The 18,652-nt window shown below is 55.0% G+C and overlaps 2 protein-coding genes across 6 annotated transcripts in view; both read right to left on the bottom strand.

The window, feature by feature from the left end:
- CAMK2A (calcium/calmodulin dependent protein kinase II alpha) overlaps nt 1–3,772 on the bottom strand; it is a 61,489-nt gene extending 57,717 nt beyond the window's left edge. For 4 of the 5 annotated variants that reach the window (XM_019734369.2, XM_019734372.2, XM_019734371.2 and 1 more), the window contains exon 1: nt 3,217–3,427. In XM_019734369.2, the coding sequence (XP_019589928.1) occupies nt 3,217–3,278 (62 nt within the window). In that variant the 5' untranslated portion in view covers nt 3,279–3,427. Of the gene's footprint in view, nt 1–3,216 lie in introns of all 5 variants that reach the window. The other variant, XM_019734370.2, reaches the window with a different exon arrangement.
- A 6,209-nt stretch (nt 3,773–9,981) lies between these two features.
- ARSI (arylsulfatase family member I) lies at nt 9,982–16,656 on the bottom strand. Its single transcript, XM_019734287.2, has 2 exons — nt 15,750–16,656; nt 9,982–12,277 (listed from the first exon to the last, which is right to left on the bottom strand). Exons 1-2 carry the CDS (start codon nt 16,064–16,066, stop codon nt 10,873–10,875), a joined length of 1,722 nt encoding a protein of 573 aa, XP_019589846.2. The 5' UTR covers nt 16,067–16,656; the 3' UTR covers nt 9,982–10,872.
- Nucleotides 16,657–18,652: the final 1,996 nt, after the last annotated feature.

Raw genomic sequence — 18,652 nt, forward strand, 5'->3', positions numbered from 1 at the left:
AGCCCCACCTCAACCCTCTAGGGGTCCTGGAATCAATTCCTGGCTTATCTGAATCAGATGCTGCAGTGGGACCTTCCTCCAGCAGTATCAAGAGGCTGCAGAAGCCCCTGCCCAGAGCCCTGACTCCAGCCCACACACCCCCAAGTGGCTGCCCACCATTCAGGAGAGTGACAGCTTCTCTTACATCCAGAGCCATCCCTACCCCTGGGCTACTCGAAGCAAAGGCTGCAGTCACAAGCCAGGCCTCACAGGGCTGAGCACCAGGAAGCCCTCGAGAGGCACGAGCCCTGCTGTCCAGCTGGGCAGTCCAGGGCCCTGCAGAAGGAGGTCCAAGGCTCCCATGTCTTCTTGTAGAGCCCGCCCAGCTGCCTCTGCCAGTCACCCTGCCAGTGATCTGAAGTGGGCTCCTGGAACGGGGGCTCAGCTTCCCTGTGGTGACCGCAATGTCCTGGCTTGCAGGGACCGTGGTCACCCGTTGAAGGCTGGGTCCTGCAGGTATCTTTGGTGCTTCTCCAGACAGAAAAAGAGCTGTTGCCTCCCTGCCAGCCCAGGGGAGGCAGGGTTTGGTCAGCCCCTCTCCCAAGCCAGACAAACTCCAGCCCTGGGAAGCGATCCTTTCTCGAAGGCTGTGTGCCAGGTTTGTTACCACATCTTTCCGGGCACCATCTCATCTCATTCCCACAGCCCTTTTTTATCTGCAAATGATGGGGGGTTGGGACAGAGGTGCCATAGCCTTCCCAATGTCACAGAGCTATGGGGGGTAAAGTCTAGAGCCTGTGCCCTCTTCCGAGTACTGCCCATATCTGCCCCACTGGGCACTTGGACTGAAGCTGCTGTGCAGAGCAGGAGACACCCCCCTCCTCAGTGGTACCTGGTCTTTTGAACCCAGGCATCAGAGGTGTGGAGGCTCATCCCCTTTATTCCAAAACAAGCATCCTTAACCTGAGGCCCATCCACAGCCTTCCTGATGTCCTGACATCGCATGCAGCATTTTGTAGTTTTGCGCATTTTCCTGAGGAATGTAGACTTAGCCTTTCATCAGATTCCTGGAGGAATATGTGACCTAAAAAAGGTTAACAGCACAGATGGTTCTGGAAGGAAGAGGTCTGAAATTGATCAGACAGGTCTGGCCATGTCTGCCACCCTCGGTTTTCCTGCCATGGCCATACCAGGGCTCCCTGTCTCCTGAAGTGCTGCTGTGGCCCCTGTCCCTCCAAGTACCCTGGCAGGCAGTGGGGCTGAGGAAGCGCTCTGCCAAATCACCCCCATAGCACCCAGCCTTCAGCATCTCCGTCTCCTCTTGGGGCAAAGCATCCCTTTCCTTTTCACTTTGAGCACCTGAGTCACATCTCAACTCCATTTCACTGCACTCTGTGACGCATTCCTCCCAGAACCCAGCCTTAGTTGCACCTTGAAAGGCAGCTCCCAGCTCATCAGGGAATCCTTGGGGTTCCAGTGGGCACAGGCAACCAGCTGAGACGGGGGTCCCTGCACAAGTCTGATGAACAGCCTCAGTCCTCCAGAGCGTCCCTCAACATTTTCTCCCTGCTCCCCCTCTACCCCCAGCACAAAAACACGCTCAGAAAGAAGTCTGCAGACCGGAGTGAGCACACGTCGGCTGCACCTGGGCGTATGAGGGAACGAGGGAGCTGGCCTGTAGGTGTCGGACTGCCTGGTGTGCAAGTGTGTGTGTGTGTGTGTGTGTGTGCAGGCAGCCTGCTTCCATACAGCCACAGGCCCACCTCCCACACATATGCAGACACCAGCATGAGCTCACACATGCCTACAACACCCACACTCCCACCCGAGCCTGTGGGCCCTGGCCTCACACGTGTGCACTTCCCGTGTGCATGGCCCTGAGTCCTCACACAGATGTGCATGTCTGTGACCTCCTAGGCACAGCGCTGTGCCCACGTCCCAGATGTGCCTCCTTACACAGACATGTCTGCACATGCCCAGACCTCACACACGTTAGCCTGCTGGTGGACACACAGCTCTGACCTGCCATACATGGGCACATAATGACGCATGTTCTCATCTTCACTCCCGTGCAAACCAGCCCACAGCACCCCGTGTGCCCCTTGCACACACCCCCCCTTGCAGGGCACACTTGCATTTTCAGGCCTTACACTTAAAGCACACACCAGCACCCCCTCTTGGTACACACACATGCACACCCTGTCAGCGCACACAAGTGTACCCCAGAGTCAGTCCTTATACAACACACATCAAATGCACACTTGTGTATGTCCAGATCTCACACCAGCACACCCCTACTTACAGGGCCCCTCTCTCCTGCACTCCGGCTGCTACAGCAAGAACCACCTGGACAGTGGAGCTGCCTTGCCCACGGGGCAGACTCTGCCTCCAAGCTGTACCTTTCCCCTGGATCCATCCCCAGATCCTCCACAAACCCTGCCGGAGGCATCCAGCAATGCTTCTGACACTCCACAGCCTACCGGACTATCCCAAGGGGCTCTTCTCCCTCCATCCTCCCACCCTTCTCTCCACACCAGTCATCAAAGGCAGAAAATGAGCTCTGGGGCTGGACAACTTTGCCAAGGGCCCAGAGCTGGGGTACCATCACACCACGAACCCCTGCAACAGCAGTGCTCCCCCCAACTTGCCCGATTGCTCTTCCCCTCCTCCCAACACCCAGAAAGCCTCACCAGTCACTCAGTTATTAACCCCTGCTGTACCAATGCCCTCACTTCTAGAGGAGCTGGGAGGGGGAAAGTGGGGAAAGGATGTGCTTACAGGGAGAAGTTGGCCACTCTGCAGAGTCGCTGCAGGTGTCTAAAGTCATGAAGGACTGCCTGAGGTGGTGAACTCTCTGTCACCAGAGGTATCCAAGTTGAGGCCAGATGGCCACCTCATGAGAAGCTCGACAGGGGGTTCCAGCCTTGGACTCAGCTGACAGGAAAATCCCTTTCTAACCCTGAGTTTCTAAGAATCTGTGTTTGCCCAGGTCGTGTGCATGTGTGTGCACTCCCTGGCATGCACCATCAACCCTTCACCCCTCCACACACATTTGTCCAGCTGGCCTTGGCACATCTGTGTACCCGCAAATATGCCCATGGCTCCCTCTGCACATACAAGTGCTCCCAAACACATGCAGCCTTCCTCCCTGTTTGAGCACAGGAAGCACCGCATGTGCACACCCCTGCCCGTGACACCAAGCCCCTGTGCCCTCCAGGACTCTGGGGTGCAACTCACTTTCCCAGTTCCTCGAAGAGCTGGTACTCTTCCGTGAAGCGAGTGCAGGTAATGGTAGCCATCCTGGCGCTGGGCGGGCAGGCGAGGCTGGGGGCTGGAGGACCAGGCTGGGGTACTGCTGTGCTGCTCCCGGAACTAGGGGCCACTCGCCTGCCTGCCCGTGCTTCCGAGTGAGAACCTAGAACCGGCTTGACTGATGAGCCCCAGGCTTCTGAGCAGGGCACTGTGGCTGCTCACAGCCTCGCGAGCCTTCGTCAGCATCCAGGTCCCCATGGCAACCACCTCCAAAACGCCCTGTTCCCGTTGCCCCGGTAACTGCCTCCCCAACACCTGCCTGCCTTCCAGTGAGAAACCTGCTCCAGGACACCCTGGGCCAACCGCACACAATACTGCAGGCCAGTGTGGGCCCAGAGGCAGGTGGACCCAGCACCCCCACCCCCACCCCCAAGGTGAGGGACCGGGGGAGGGGCTGTAGCAGGGGGAGAACAAACTTAGTCCACAAGTGATCTCTCTTCCCACCTCCCCCACCTCCAACTAACTGTGGGGCCTTCATAGCAGACAGGATGGGATTAAGTGGGGCAAAAAGGCAGTTGCCATGGTAACAGTGGATGCCACATTCCGGGATGGTCCCCAGGAAAGACAGGATGCAGTTACCCTGGCAACTTCATCTCTGGAGAGACAGGTATTGCCCCGTTGTCTTGGCAACAGCGGATTCTAAGGTTTACAGGGAACCGGTGGCTAATTCTTGGGGATCTCTCTCTCTCTCTGGATCACCGTAGTCTCTGTAACTGTCTCTCTGCTTCCCTCTGCATTTATTTTTTTTCCTCTGCCTGTCTTTCTCATGTCACTCTTGCTCTTTCTGCTCTTTGACACCTTGGCCATCACACTGGCACTCTAACTTGGGGAGGAAGTGCAGAGGAGAGGAGACACCAGGATTCTGGAGGGAACAGCCCTGGCTACCCGCTCACCCTCACCCCTCACAGCTGTAACAGTTGATCCCCTCCTGAGGCCTCTTCCATAACCTCTCCCCCACGCCATGCCCCCAGAGGGACCATGGAGATCCGGTCTCCTGGGGCTCATGTCCCAGTTTCTGCTTGGGCTTCAAGTCAAGGTGAAAGAGGTGGAGGAGGCAGTGGGGAGGGGAGCATGGCCTGGCCTGGAGGGGAGTGGCCATGGAGCTCTCCTGAAATCCTCATCCCCAAATTGTGTTGTTCCTTTCCCAGCCGACTTAAGCTCTTCAGGGCAATAGCCATATCTGTGGCCCCAAAATCTTACCCCAAGGCCTGGGGGGTTAAGGAAGAAGAAGACTGGAGTTTAAGGACCTGAGTTCAATTCCACCTCCAACATTTATTAGCTGTGTGACCCTGGGAAAGTCACTGCCCCTCTCTGAGCTTCCAGCTCCCTTTCTACATAAGAGAACAAAGCTGCGACTGCAGAGGAAGGCTGTGTAGATGGAGTGGATTAATGGCTGTGGAGGTCTCCTTTTAGTCTCTAAAAGAGGCAAGGGGACTGTCTAAAGCAGGAGCATGACCGCCTGCATCACTCCAACTTGGACTTAGAATCTCAGACCCTTCACACCCTCCCCCTCCACTCAAGGGCACTTCACAGCCCACCAGGCTGAGGTCTCATGGCAGCATTTGCCCACAATGAGCACAGGTCAAATAACGGGATCCAAACCCTCTGGGTTCCCAGCCCACCTCCTCTGAACCTCCAAATTGCCTTGCTGATCACTTCCCTTGCTGGACATGGTGTCGGCTTGTTGGTAAACCCCAAACCCAGCAGGTGCTTGGAGACATTGAATACTCCCTCCCCTGAATTCTGCCTCTCTTCCTGGGAGTCAGGGGTGGGAATAATGAGGTTGGCTCTCCAATGCAGCCATTTCTTCCCAGGAGAGAAACGTGAGGAGGGCAGAAGGGAAGGATGGGGAGGCGAACAAGGGAGGAAGGGTAACGGCTTAGCCACTAATTGCACCATTACCACCTTCAGTAAAAGGAAAAACCACTCAGTTGTGTTTTTTTTTCCTCTGTGCACAATATGCTTCCCGCTTCTGCCGCCAACGTTGCAATTCAGAGGCAAAGAAGAGAGGCCTGTGCTTGGGGCGCACAGCCAGTGGGCAGCAGGCAAAACAAGGAACATGCTAGAGGCTAGAGGCGTAAAGTGGAGAAGTGGGGGAAGGGCTGTACCACCACCTCCTTGCCCCAGACCCTCTAGCCTGTCCCCAGGAGGGGATGGCTTCCATACATGAAAGTGCTGGAACAGCCCTTAATGACCCCTGAGGCCATCCAGTCATTGCCCAGGAGAGAGGGGAGGCAGTGTCGAGCAGTGGTTAGAGAGACTCCACAACTGTGGAGTCTACAGGCTGTGTGATTTTGAATGAGTATCCTAATTTCTCTGTGCCTCTGTTTCTTCATCTGCAAAGGAGTGTTGATAACATCCCCTACCTCCAGGGCTATCCTGTGGATTAAATGAGAGGAGCACAGTGGCTGACACACTACATGCTCAATAGGTAGGAAATCATTATATCACGGGACTCAAACGGCCCTCCACCTTCACACTGCTCTCTCTGCACCACGGAAGTACACAACATCTTCAAGTCCCAGCTCTTTGAGGTGTCGTTCTCTGCATCCCCACTGGAGTGGAGCTCATGATTGGAACATCACCTTGTCCAAGCCTGGTTTGCAGCAATCCCTATAGAACAAAGGACTGAGGCTAGAGGCCACAAGGTCACAAGGCCTGAGGCTATATTAATGGGAATATAATGTTCTGAAAAAAGGAGGTGATAGTGTTACTTGGCTTGGTGCTGGCCTGACCACCCTGTTTCCTCCCCTTCACCGTCTCCCATGAAATGGGGCATGTGAGGAAGAGAGCAGAGCACATGGGGGAGGTACCTCCATCATCACAGGAAGAGCAGGCGATGACTCAGAGGAGGATATAAAGGGACCGAGGCCTCGATGGCCAGCTTTCTCCCTGCCTGCGACAGCGACCATGGAGTTGACCTATGTGGCTTCAGGATGCAGGGCCAGCCCAGCCCCACTCCACCCTTCACTGCTGTTACCTTGTCCATCCATTGTTCCCTACTTCCATCTATCGTTTCAGCTCTCCTTTTTTCTTTTTCTCACCTTTCCTCCATTTTCTTCCTTCCTTCCCTTGAGCCCTTCCTCCTCAGTGTTCCCTATCCTTCCCGTTCCATTTCACCTCCTGTCTTGTTTCTGCCTCCCTTCCTTTTTGTCACTCTTCTCTTCCTCCCAGTGCTGGCCCAAACCCTGTGCACTTGGTACTGGCGGATGCGCCGGACCCAGGCTGCAGGATCCTCATGTTGGAGAGACGGCTGGAGGAGGGAGCGAAGGGAGAGAGGAAGGAACGGTCTCCTCGGCAACTCTCCACACACACACACACACACACCCCTCCAAACCTTCAAGAGCTTAATGCAGGGGTGTGGGCACTGCCTTGGACCGCACCCCCATTCTGAGTGTAACTGCCACCCTGCCAAGGAGGCACTGTTAATTCACTGCCTCCTCTTGTGCCTGATGAAAGGCTGGCAGCTGTGCCCGGTGGTAGCGGGCAGCGAGGAGCCAGCCCTGCCTCCATGGCTCTGAGAGAATGAGCCGATGATTGCATCAGGAGGACTGTTCCTGCCAAGCTCTCTACTCCCCAGGGCCATGGCAGGCAGGCGAGCCAGCACGTGTGCCCCCATCTGCAACATGCGTGCGGTACTCAAGAGCAGACCTATATGCCACGGGCTGGTGGCCAGGGGTGGGAGCCCTCCAGGTCGCTGAGCACAGCTCTGACACTCTAGGAGAGGGAACATGAAAGTGAATACCGGATGTAAGCCATGTAGATGGGGAGGGACAAATGGGGACCAGGGGCACGGTGGGGGGGGAGGACATCAGAGCCTTAGTAGCATTGTGACAGCCAACTCAAATCCCTCCTTCCACAGCCCATACACATGTTCACGTGCACGTGCTCGAGTGCCTCAGGGTCCTGCGGGGCCTGGGCAGGCACCACAGAAAACGTGACATCCAAAGGGTCCCCACGAGGCCTGTCCCACTAAGGGCAATGAGCATAATGGGCAGAATCGGTGGAAAGTGGGCCAAGAGAGAAATGATCCTGCAGAGGGTCTAGGCAGAGTGTGATTTGATTAATTCATTGCAGTAAATAATGCTAGACTTGTACTCAGAAGGCAGAGAAGTCAGGGGTCAGGGAGCAGCACTGTCCCCTGAGGTATCCCACGTAGGAGGCAATCATTGCAAGGAAGAGAGAAGCAGGGATCCAAGAGACAGAGGACAATGGCTACTGTAGCAGCATCTGGACAGCACAACCGACAGTCAGAGGGCCCAAGATCAAGTCTTGCCATTGGCTGTGAGTGCCCATGGCACATCTTTTCCCCATTGGGGTCTCTACTTCCTCCTAAGAAATATGGGGACAAGATGTTCCTTCATGGACTCCAAGAACAGGAAAAATAGTTATTTCCGCTTTCAAGCCAGGCCCTGTGCTAAGCACTTACTGCACTATTTATACTTCACAAGGAATGTCTGTGAGACATATATGATCATTGCCCGTTTTGCAGAGACATGACGTGACTTATCCATCTGGGATCTGTGTGACTTCAGCACGCTGCCCTGGATTCTTTGGCCTCCACTAGAGCTGGACGGACCCTGAGGGAGCCCATGTGCCCTACAGATGGGGGACCAACGCCCAGGGAGAGAGGAAGCTGCCTTTCTGCCGTCACACAAGTTCAGGGACAGATCAGGACAATTCAGAACGCTAACTCCCAGAACAGTGCTCCTTCTCTTCCCGCTCTGCCCTCCGTCTTTCTGACACTGCAGGACTGCTTCCCTAGGTCCCAAGGTAGCCAGTAGGCACTGAGTGAGGGGAGGAAATGGGGCCAACGCCCAGGGAGGGGCTCAGAGCTCTGCCTCTCCAGCCATGTCTGGGGCGCTCTCCCGGCTCCTAGGGTACTGGTCATCCCTGCCGCAGATTCCATAGGCAAAGCCCAGCTCAAACAGGGCCGCCCCCGACTCAAACCCATCAGGCTGGCAGATCTGGTCCAGTCAAGGGAGAAACAAGGGGCTTGTTTGGCATCTCTGGGCTCCAGTCCCCCAGATCTGTGACCCAAGGGGCCCCAGCTGCCTCTGGTCTCCCCTCCCTTGCATCCCTCTCCTCCACAGGTGGTATAAGCATCTGCCTGGTGATATCGGTCAGGGGCCTGACACAGAGTGCAGACCCAGGTGCCCTGACTGGGGGGAACGAGAGGCAGGTAGGGATGGCAGGTGCCATGCTGATTGCTGGACAGAGTAGAAGCCACAGCAAGTGGGCTGAGCCTTTCACCACAATGCCCATAGTCTTGGTCACTCAATCAGGCCAGTTGCCAGGGCCCTGGTTAGGCAGGTTTGGGGACTGCTGGGCTGTGGATCAGGTCTCAGGCTGAAGCTGGAGTGGGGCTCCTGGGCTGTTTGCTGGGCTCTGGCTTAGGTGGGACTCAGCCAGGCAAGCTCTAGGCTGGGTTGGAGATTAGACTGAACCTTTCTCAGAAACAGGAGCAGGAGGCCACCACCAGCCCCAGCGGGGCTCTCCATGTTTGAGGCCAGGTAGACCACAGGGGGTGGGTCTTGGTGCCTGGGGGAGAATAGAAAGGGCTTTCTATGGTCCTGCACTTGTGGCCCCAAAAGTCCAGGGCACAAGAAGAGAAACAGGCCTGGAGCTGGAGGCTGGGTCATCTGGGGCAGGGCCCACTCAGCAGGTATAACAAGGACTCCACCCAACTGACGCAAGCCTGGAGCTGCAGGGGAGCCCCGCCACTCTGGAAGGGCACAGCCCACACAGTTGGGACAAGCCCCCCCGGCAGAGCTAGAGTATCCTGGGTAAAGGGGGGACTGCAGACAACCCCTTTGTGGAGTATCCTGGGCCTGGGACACTATCCCAGTGGGTGACTTCTTCCGAGTCTCCCTCCTAAGCCAGCACGAGGGCTGGCTGCAATCCAGAGGCCTCAGCCAGTCACGGCCCCAGCAGCAACATCCTGGAGAAAGACAAAGTTCTAGTTGGGGGGCAGCTGTAGAGGTAAAGAACAGGGCTGGGAGGAAGGGCTCCAGGACATGGACAATCACCTCTGCCCTGCAGCCCCAGGCCAGACACTAACTCCTGGGCTGAGCCATCTCTGCAGTGGGGATGCAGCTCTGTAACTAAGACCTGAACCCCCTCCACTGCACTGCACCCCACCCCATCCCACCCCGCCCCACCCGTCCTGCTTATCCACAAGCTGACGAGTCCTAACAGGCCTCCTTTGCCAGTGACAAAAATAACTATTTTCAAAATTCACAGCAGGGCTTTCGCCTACACACGCCGTGCTCACTGGAACCTGAAGGGAGAGATGCAGAACGCAGTGTGCGGATGGAGGCATGCTATGCAGCAAGCAGGCTCCGAAACACCCATGTCCCTCCTCCTGCCACTCAGGCAAATCCCCCCAACACACACACACACACACACACACACACACACACACACACATGGGAGCCCAGAATGGCCAACAGGGCAGGGCTCTTAGATCATCCACCAAACACAGGGGGCACTGAGGCCCAGAGAGGGTTAGAATTTGCCTAAGGTCACACAGTGGATCTGTGCCAGGACAGAACCAGAACCCACATGTTCCACCGCATGGCCAGGCTGCCCTCCCATTCACTCAGCCAGCAGTGAGCTCACCCCTGCCCTCAGGACACATGTGCCCACACCCACATGTGCTCATAGACAGCACTCCAGTCCTTGCTTTTGTGTTACTGCATTTTAATCAACTTCACGGCTCCCCCACCACCGCTAACCTGGCCAGTCCTCTATAGCCCTGTGAGGTAGGCAGAGCCAGGGCTTAGCATCACCATTTGCAGGTGGGGAAATGGAGGCCCAGAGGGGAAAGACTGGGCCCAAGGTCAAAGCAGAGCCCAGGTGTCCTGATTGTTGGTTCCAGGGCTCTTTTCACAGCTGTTTGGTCCACCACCCTTGGTCCTGCAGCACCAACAGCTGGGCCAATTCCTCTGAGTTCTGGGAACAGGCAGGAGAGCTCTCCACCACAGCCCCTACCACCAGTCCCGCCCCAGGACTGGCCCAGGCTATGTGAGGACCCAGGAAGGTCACCCCCCGATTCTTGCACCTCCACCTTCAATACTCAGGGGTCCCTTCAGAGCAGGCAAATGGCCATGCCGTGGCTGGGGTCCAGGCCTAAAGCTGCCTCCATGTGGCCCCCAACCCAAGCAGTATCACAGAGGTCAGGGTTCAAGGGTGAGGCCTTCAGTGAGTTGGGAGGGAGGTGGTAAGTTTGGCGAGAACTTCTCCATGGCCCCAGGCACCAACCAGGTCCACACCACGAAACCACAGTCATTAGAGCTCATTTCACAGGTGAGGAAACTGAGGCCCAGAGACCTTGTGCAGGTCACCCGAGGTCACAGAACAAATCAATGGAGAGGCAAGACTGGGGCCCAGGAATCCCAATCTAGTTCATTCTCCTGCCACCCCCAAGCCAAGCTCCCCACCCTTCAACAGAAGGGGCTGTACCCCCTCCGTTTCCCTGCAGATGGGGACATGACCTCAGGCCCCTCCCTGGGGAGGAACAGGACCAGGCTTGAGTAGGGGAGTCTATCTAGGGGAGCAGAGATCTTCCCCTCCCCCCCATCAGATCCGGTGGGACATCAGTCTGGTGTTGAGTTTACGAAAAAAGGATCGAAGCTTGCAAATCTTGCATTTTTTCTTGCGGCGCCCCCGGGAGAAGCTTCGAGCCCTAGCTTCCTCCTCGTCCTCTTCTTCTTCATCATCAGTGGCCCAGGGCCCCCAAGCACCCCCATTAAAGTCAGGATGGGCTCGGGGATTCTCAGCCGGGTAGCGCACAGGGATGGCGGTGCGGTTATAGTCCACCAGGCGGGACAGCAGGGCACGGACCACGTCGGGCCGCTGGCCCGCTAGGTCCTCCCGCTCGTAGGGGTCCGCGCTGATATTGAAGAGCCACACAGCCTGGCGGGCACTGGCCATCCGCTCCAGGTTCCACCAGCTGCCAGGGAAGGCAGCCAGCGTCTGAGGTGGGATCCAGTCACCATAGCCGGGGTCTCCGGTCAGCAGCTTCCACTCGCCCACACGGATGGCAGCCTGCACAGCAGTGTTCCAGATGCCAAAGCCACCCTCCAGGGAGCCGTGCCGGGCGTGGTTGTAGAGCGGGTCGATGTTGTGCAGGATCTCTGTGCGCGGTGAGGCCCGGCCCTCGCTGATGGCTGGCCACACGTCATAGCCATCTAGCCCATCATCTGCCGAGGCGGTGCCACCTGCCAGACTCACCAGGGTTGGGTACCAATCAGTAATGTGCAGCAGCGCCCGGCTGGTCCGGCGCTTTCGCTTGAGCAGGGGGCTGTGGACGAAGCCCAGGCCCCGCACGCCACCTTCCCAGTAAGTGCCCTTGCGTCCTCGCAATGGCCAGTTGCTGCCTCCTGAGAATGTCTGGCCGCCATTGTCACTGGAGAAGATGATGACACTGTTGTTGTAGAAACCATAGCGCTTGAGGGCCCAGGTGATATTGCGCACGGCCTCATCCATGCATGTCACCATGGCAGCGTACTTCCGCCGGGCCACATTGCCCATGGTGCGGTAACGGTAGAGGTACTCGCGCGGGGACTGCAGGGGCGTGTGAACTGCCTGGAAGGCCACGTAGAGGAAGAGGGGCCGCCGAGGGCTGTGGCTGGCGAGGATGTGGCTGACGCGCTGGGCATAGAGCATGGTAGAGTACTGGCCGCTGAGCCCCCAGGCAACACTCTCGCCCTCATGCAGGTCAAAGCCGCATATCCCTGGGCCGTCACAGTTGTCATAGGTGTAATAGTCCACATTGCCTGTGAGTGAGCCCAGGAAAGTATCAAAGCCCCGGCGGGTGGGCAGGCACTCCTTCCGATAGAAGCCCAGGTGCCACTTGCCCACCATGTGGGTAGAGTAACCTGCCTCCTGCAGCTTCTGGGGCAGTGTCACCTGGTCCAGGGGCAGACAGTTGGGTTGCCGAGGGCGGATGATGGAGTGCTGAAGCCCTGTGTGGATCTGGTACCTGGTGGGAAGAGGAGAGGGCATAGAAGGCACAGGTGAGCTACAAACCACACTGCTCTGTCCACCCAACCCCTAATACTCACCCTGAGGTGGGCTCTGGTCCCAGTGCTATCAGCAAACATAGGGACAATAACCAGCAGGTATTATCAAATGTGCTAACACTTCAAATGCGTTATCTCACTGAATCCTCAAAACCATCTGAAGCAGATATTATTGTTATTTTACAGATGAGGAGATTAAAGCTCAGAATGGTTACGCCACTCACCCAGGATCACACAGCTAGGAAGCTGGGGAGTTAAGAGTAGAACCCATGTTAATCATGAGAACAAAATAATATATAATAATAATAAGTAATAATAGCTCACACCAAACCCTCACTATGTGCTCAGCATCGCACCAAGACCCTTTATGAATTATCTCACTAAATCCTCACTGCAACCTATGGGGTGTGTATCAATCATTATTACTCCCATTTCCCAAATAAGGAAACTGAGGCTCAGGAAAATAATCCCTTGCCCAGTGATTCACACAATTAGTAACTGGAGTTGGGATTTGTCTCCCCGGCAGTCTTCAGAGACTTCTAAGTTCTAAGCCACTAACTTGCTATGAGGCCTAGAGCAAGTCCTGCTCTCCCAGGCAAACTCCTACTCACTGTTCAAAGCCCAGCCCAAATGTTACCCCCATTGGAAAGTTTCTCACAACTCTCTCAAAGAATGAGACACTTTTGCTTCTGGGTTCCCCCAGCATTTAGTACCCATGATCATTGTCCTATGTGGCCATGAGATTCTACTCAGCGTATATGCTCTCAGACCAGGGATATGTAATAGGACTGTCCTTTACTCAACTTTGTATTCCTAGCACACTCAAGTGGTATTTAAAGGACACTCAATTACTTATGGAATGAATGAATGAGTGAATGAATGATACTCAGAGAATTTTAGAGCCAGAAGGGACCCAAGTCACCTGCTTATTCATCTTCTCTGGAAGAAAGATCCAGAGGAGAGGAGGGACTTGTGCAAGATTATTCAGTGGTCAGGGGCAGAGTCAGGACTTGAACATAAATGCAAGCAGTCCAAGCACAGACCCTTTTCCGGCAAACTAGGCTGCCACTTTCCTTCCCTAATGGGGGCCTCAGTTTGCTCATGTGTAGAGTGAGTTGGTTGAAATGGGAGATCTTTAAAAATCTTCCAGTTCCCAAATTGTATGAAATGAATCTAAGTTCACGTGGCCCCTGGATCTGGGTCACTCACCCAGGTTAACACCCTGAAGCAGAAGCAAATGATTCGCAGAATCCTGCATTCCTCATTCACTCATTCAAATCCCATTCCCCCCCCCACCCCCCCCACCCCCGCTGTGGTCAAGGCCCCCATGGGGTCTGCTTATTGGGTCTTGCCTTTACTAAGATCTTAAAAGTCCAGAGTAAAGAAGCCTGGAACTTCACAAGGGTATTAGAAGCCCACACCTTTTTTCTCCCCTGGGGCATCCAAGTTAAGCCAAGACCTGAATACTTGACCCCTTTAACCTGGGCACTGGGGTGGGTTTTTCTGTTTTGGTTACCTTATCTTAAAGCTGTTATTGCTGTTAGCTATCATTAGCTACTACTGCCATTTTTAATACTATATTCCACATACACTATTTCATTTAATCCTCGTTTAAAAAAAACCTACAGGGAAGACTATTATTGCCCCCATTCTACAGATGATGAAACTGAGGTTTCCAAAAGTGCAGCAACAGGCCCAAGTTCAGACAGCTGGCAAGCAGGGGAGCTGAGCTTTGAACCCAGGTCTACACAACTCATGCTCAAAGTCTCTTGGTGCTGTGGCCTCTGCAGACCTCCACCAAGCTAATGAATTATTAGATTTGATACAACAGGTACCCTAGGGCCCTGAGTCAGGGCTGAGCCTCTTTCTAGGGTCTAGGCACCATAGAGCACTGCTTTGTAAAGTGGGTGGGCCGGCTTAGAGTCACTGAAGCCCGTGTGCAAGTGAGTAACATGAGAAACTTTGGCTCTCTCCAAACACGACTGGATGCATTAACAAACACTAATGAGAGTAGTCAGCACCAGTCAGATGGAGCCAGCTGCAGGGGGCGGAGGGCAGACGCTGCCCAGCCACGCTCAGCTAACTTCACAGATCAGGGGGCTGGAATGCTGCCCTGTTGGCTGTTCATTCTCCTGCTAAAACCAAAAGTCACCTCTCAGGACAGAAATGCGAACTTGTGCACAACTCCTGGGAATGCAGATTCCTCCTCCCACTGCTGGAGGTTAGTCACCGTTTAGTTGTCACCACCACTGCAACTCACAACACATACACTGGCCCCTCTTCTTCTTTCTCCAGTTCTCTCTCTCTCTCTCTCTCTGTTGCTGGATCTAAATGCTGAAGACCAGGTTGCAGGAAGAAAAGGCAGCTATTTGACTCCCAGCTCCAGGACCCCTGCCAAGCACCTGGCCTCTCGGTCCGCTTTCCTACAGGCCCTGAAGTTGGGCACCGGCATGAGTTGGACCCTCCCTGATTCCAGGCCTCAGTTTCTCCCATCCAGGAAACAGATTAAGGTTCTAGTTCGTTCCTGAGATCACACTAGTGGCTTTTGGGTGGAACTTGGGAGAAAGCAGGCCTTGGACCCCATCCAAGGAGGATTAGCTTCAGCCCTGCCAAAGGATTTTCTCCTAAGTGGCCAGAGTTTGCTTTCTACACCCACACCTCCTGTTTCCTTGCTCTTTTAATCCTGTAATCCTGCCTCCTTGCCTGTGGACAACTCCTTATGGAGAAAGCAGTACATCTCCTTGGGGCTCCCAGCCAATTTGGGAGGATTTTGCAGATGAAAAAACAGAGGCTTGGAGAAATGAAGTAAGTAGACTAAGTCTACAGGGTAGGTCACGGCACCCTGTATGTGTCTTTCACTCACTCCAGCTATCAACTCCTTGGTCTCTTCCTAATGTAGTCATAGTTTGGGGACCCTAATCCCTCCAGTGATATAGAGGCTGCCACTCATTGACAGCCAAGCAGGTTACATGCAACTGATTCCATCCTTATCACTGCTTGTCAAGATAAAAACTGTTCTTCACCCCATTTTATGGACAAGAGAACTGAGGCTTAGAAATGTTAAGTCATTTGCTCAGGGTCTCAGGGTGTGTAAGCAGAAGCAGCATTCAAACCTAAGTGTCAGAGGCTGCTATGTTCCTCTAACAAAGGGATGACCGATGTCTCCTTTACGTGGTGGGCAGAGTGAGTATCCTAGAATACCAGCGGGAGAAGACCTCAAAGGTGATCCAACCTATTCAGTGTACAGGCGGGGAAACTGAGGCCCAGAGAGGGCAAAGGACTTACTAATGATCACAGCCAATTGGAGACAGAATTGGCCTGTCGACCTGGTTTCCCAGATCCCTGAGGGACGATTGTAAATGTAAGGGAAATCTACGACTGGGTTTATTTGCGGCTTGGACAGCCAGCCCCAGCGTGCTAGGCCATGCCTACCTGCCGGTGAGAAGTTGGCTCCGGGAAGGCGTGCAGATGGGCTGGATATAATAATTCTCCAACTTGACACCCTCGGCGGCCAGCCGGTCCAGCGTAGGAGTCTCGATATCTGAGCCATGGTAGCCCACGTCGTGGTAACCCTGGTCGTCGGTGAGGATGAAGATGATGTGGGGAGGCTGGGGAGGAGCGGCCGAGGGCTCCTCGCCGGCCTCGCCGGGCCCGTCGGCCACCAGGCTCGGCTTGGCCCAGTCCCAGGACAGGTAGCCAAAGCTGAGCAGGCTGACCAGCGAGAAGCCGGTGAGGGCGTGCATCGCCATGCCTGCCCGCGTGCCCCGGCGCACAGGGCTCCCCGGGCCTCACCGCCGCGCGCGCCCAGGGCGCACGGTCTGCACGCCCGCGGGTCAGCTGGCCTGGAGGCTTCGAGAGCGCTCAGCGCCCCCGGGGGCGGACTAGCGAATGGTCCGGGGCTGGCGGCCAGACGGCGAGGTTGGACCTGCCCGGCCGCAGCCCGACGCTCAGGGGAGGTCAGGCCGGCGCTGAGATGCCTCTCGCCGCCCTGTCGCCTGCCCTGCGCTTCCCTCGCTCCCTCTCCCCCAGCTCAGCCCGGCCAGCCTGAGACGCGGCGTGGCGACTTCCAAAAAGTGCTCTCCACCATCCTCGGACTCTCCTCTTCCTTCTCTAGCCCTCGATTTCTCCCGTCTCCTAATTTCTCTTGCCTCTGCTTTCCCTTTCTCCTCCTCCCGACCCTCCAGCCCCCAGCCCGGCCTCTCGCCCCGCCCGGAGTCCTGAGAACAGTTGGGCTCCCCGCAGGGAGGTGGGCAGGACCCCAGCGGGAAAGGGGTGGGAGGCACGAGTTGGGCGGGTCTGGGGGTGACACCGCGGGAGAGAATGCGAAAAAGTTGTAACATCTGCCGGGGCCGAGTCCCAGGTGGAGGGGCGGAACGCCGAGCGGCGGCTCCGCCCCCGGGCGGGAAGCCCAGGCCCGCTCGGCCCTCTGGCTCCATACCCCGCCCTGGCCCGGACTAGGGAAAGGAGGGAGGGGGCTGCTTGGAATTCGATGGAACAGTTCCGGAATGGCCCGGTCAGACATTCCTCGATCATGGAGTCTTAGCATCTCTGAGTGCCAGCCCTGTAAGGCACGCACAGAATTTTCTATTCCAATCCGGTCATCTACAGTGAGAGAAACTGAGGCCCTGAGATGGGCGGGAACTCGGCTATGTCACAGGACAAGTCAAGCTCTTCTTCCCCTGGGCTCACGGTGGCTGTTTGAGTGGCTGTTTGAGTGGTTTCAGTGGAAAACAGGGGACGACTTTGGCAAGCACCAGGGGCTGGAAATCAGGAAGCTATTCTGGCCTTGCCAATCTCCCTCTCCCCATCCCCTCCCCCTCCTCATTCTGCAATTCACAACTGGAATCTTAGAATGCCAGCGCTAGAATCCAGAGGGCAAGGGCTTTTGTACACATCTTGTATCCGCAGGATCTAGAAGCTCAATTAGTATATGTCATAGGAATGAATGGACGAATGGGCCTCAAGGTTATCCAGACTAACTCCCACTCAAGGAAATCTCCATGACAGAGAAAGTAAGCTTGGGAGAACCTGGACCAGGCAAGTATCATAAATGAGTAAGCGGGGGTGGGGGGTGATGGGGGTGTAGGTGAGGGGGGTGCTTTATTGCCAGAGGAAGGCAGGGGAAGAATGTGGACCAATATGTCTGGATCTCCTGATTTTTTAAGAACAAACAAATGCAGGTTATTATGAGGAATATTCCAATTGTTAAGTGCCAGTCACTAATTTAAAGCAAAAGTAAGCACTGCACAGGCAAATCATACCTGAGGATCGTTTTAGGTTATTGGGTGACCGTTTGCAACTTCTGCTTTGCATCACTGTTTTCCAAAGTTTTACTAGGCTACCTTTTTAAATGGGAAAACTGAGTTAAACAACACTAGTTAGGTTTCTTCACTACCAGGACGTCAAATGTTTAATATGCCAATCTCCAGAAGGGAGGTTGGTAAACTTTATTTCCCAATTTTTTGTGATCAAGGACCCTCTTTTTTACAGAGCTTCTCGAAAGCCCAGTGTTTTATGAACTTTGGGAAACAAAGACTGCCCAGGTGTGTCTTTTCTCCTAGGATCATTCCCTTGCCAGTAGTCTGTCATGATCCTTTCCCTCTTCCTTAAAACCACCGTGTAGGGGGAAAGAAACCAGACCTCCAAAATAGCAGCCCCAGTCAATCTGCATTTTGAAATGAGGGCTGCGCGGGGCCGCTGCTCCAATTTGCTCAAAGCCCCATATATAGGGTGACCAGATTTATCAGAAGGGAAAACTGAGCCTGTTGTTCTAGAAGAAGAAATGTTGAGGGCAGACAGGAAAAATACAGCCTCCTGAGGGGAAGGCTGCTAAAACAGTGCTTCCTCCTGACGCTGTCCTGGGGGTGAAAGTGGGACAAGTGACCGAGGTGTCAGATGGACTGCAGTTTTGCATCCTTTGTGTTGTCCCAGACTTTGGTCAGGAGGAACTAGAGAAATGGCACAAGGAGAAATGGCAAGGGGGGTGCGGTGGCAATTCAGCCCGGAAGGAAAAACGTCTGGGAGGCAAGCTCACAGGCTGCAGATCTCTCTGAGGCTGTCACAGGGACAAAACAAGCAGAATTTCTGAGAGTTCATGACTGTAGGCTCTGACAGCAGACTGCTTGAGTTCAATCAGGCCTTGGACAAGTTCTTTTGCCTCCCTCAGTCTCAATTTCTCCATCTGTAAAATGGGATGATAATATAAGTGCGATACAATACAGTGCTCCGTAAAGGGCCCTGCATGTAGTAAGCACTCAGTGAATATGAGTGGTTACCGTGATTGTCCACTGTGCTTCTGAGACAAAAGACTAAGTCCTGTGGGTAAAAATGACTGG

This window comes from Rhinolophus sinicus, linkage group LG10, assembly GCF_036562045.2.
Source record: "Rhinolophus sinicus isolate RSC01 linkage group LG10, ASM3656204v1, whole genome shotgun sequence".
NCBI lineage: Eukaryota > Metazoa > Chordata > Mammalia > Chiroptera > Rhinolophidae > Rhinolophus > Rhinolophus sinicus.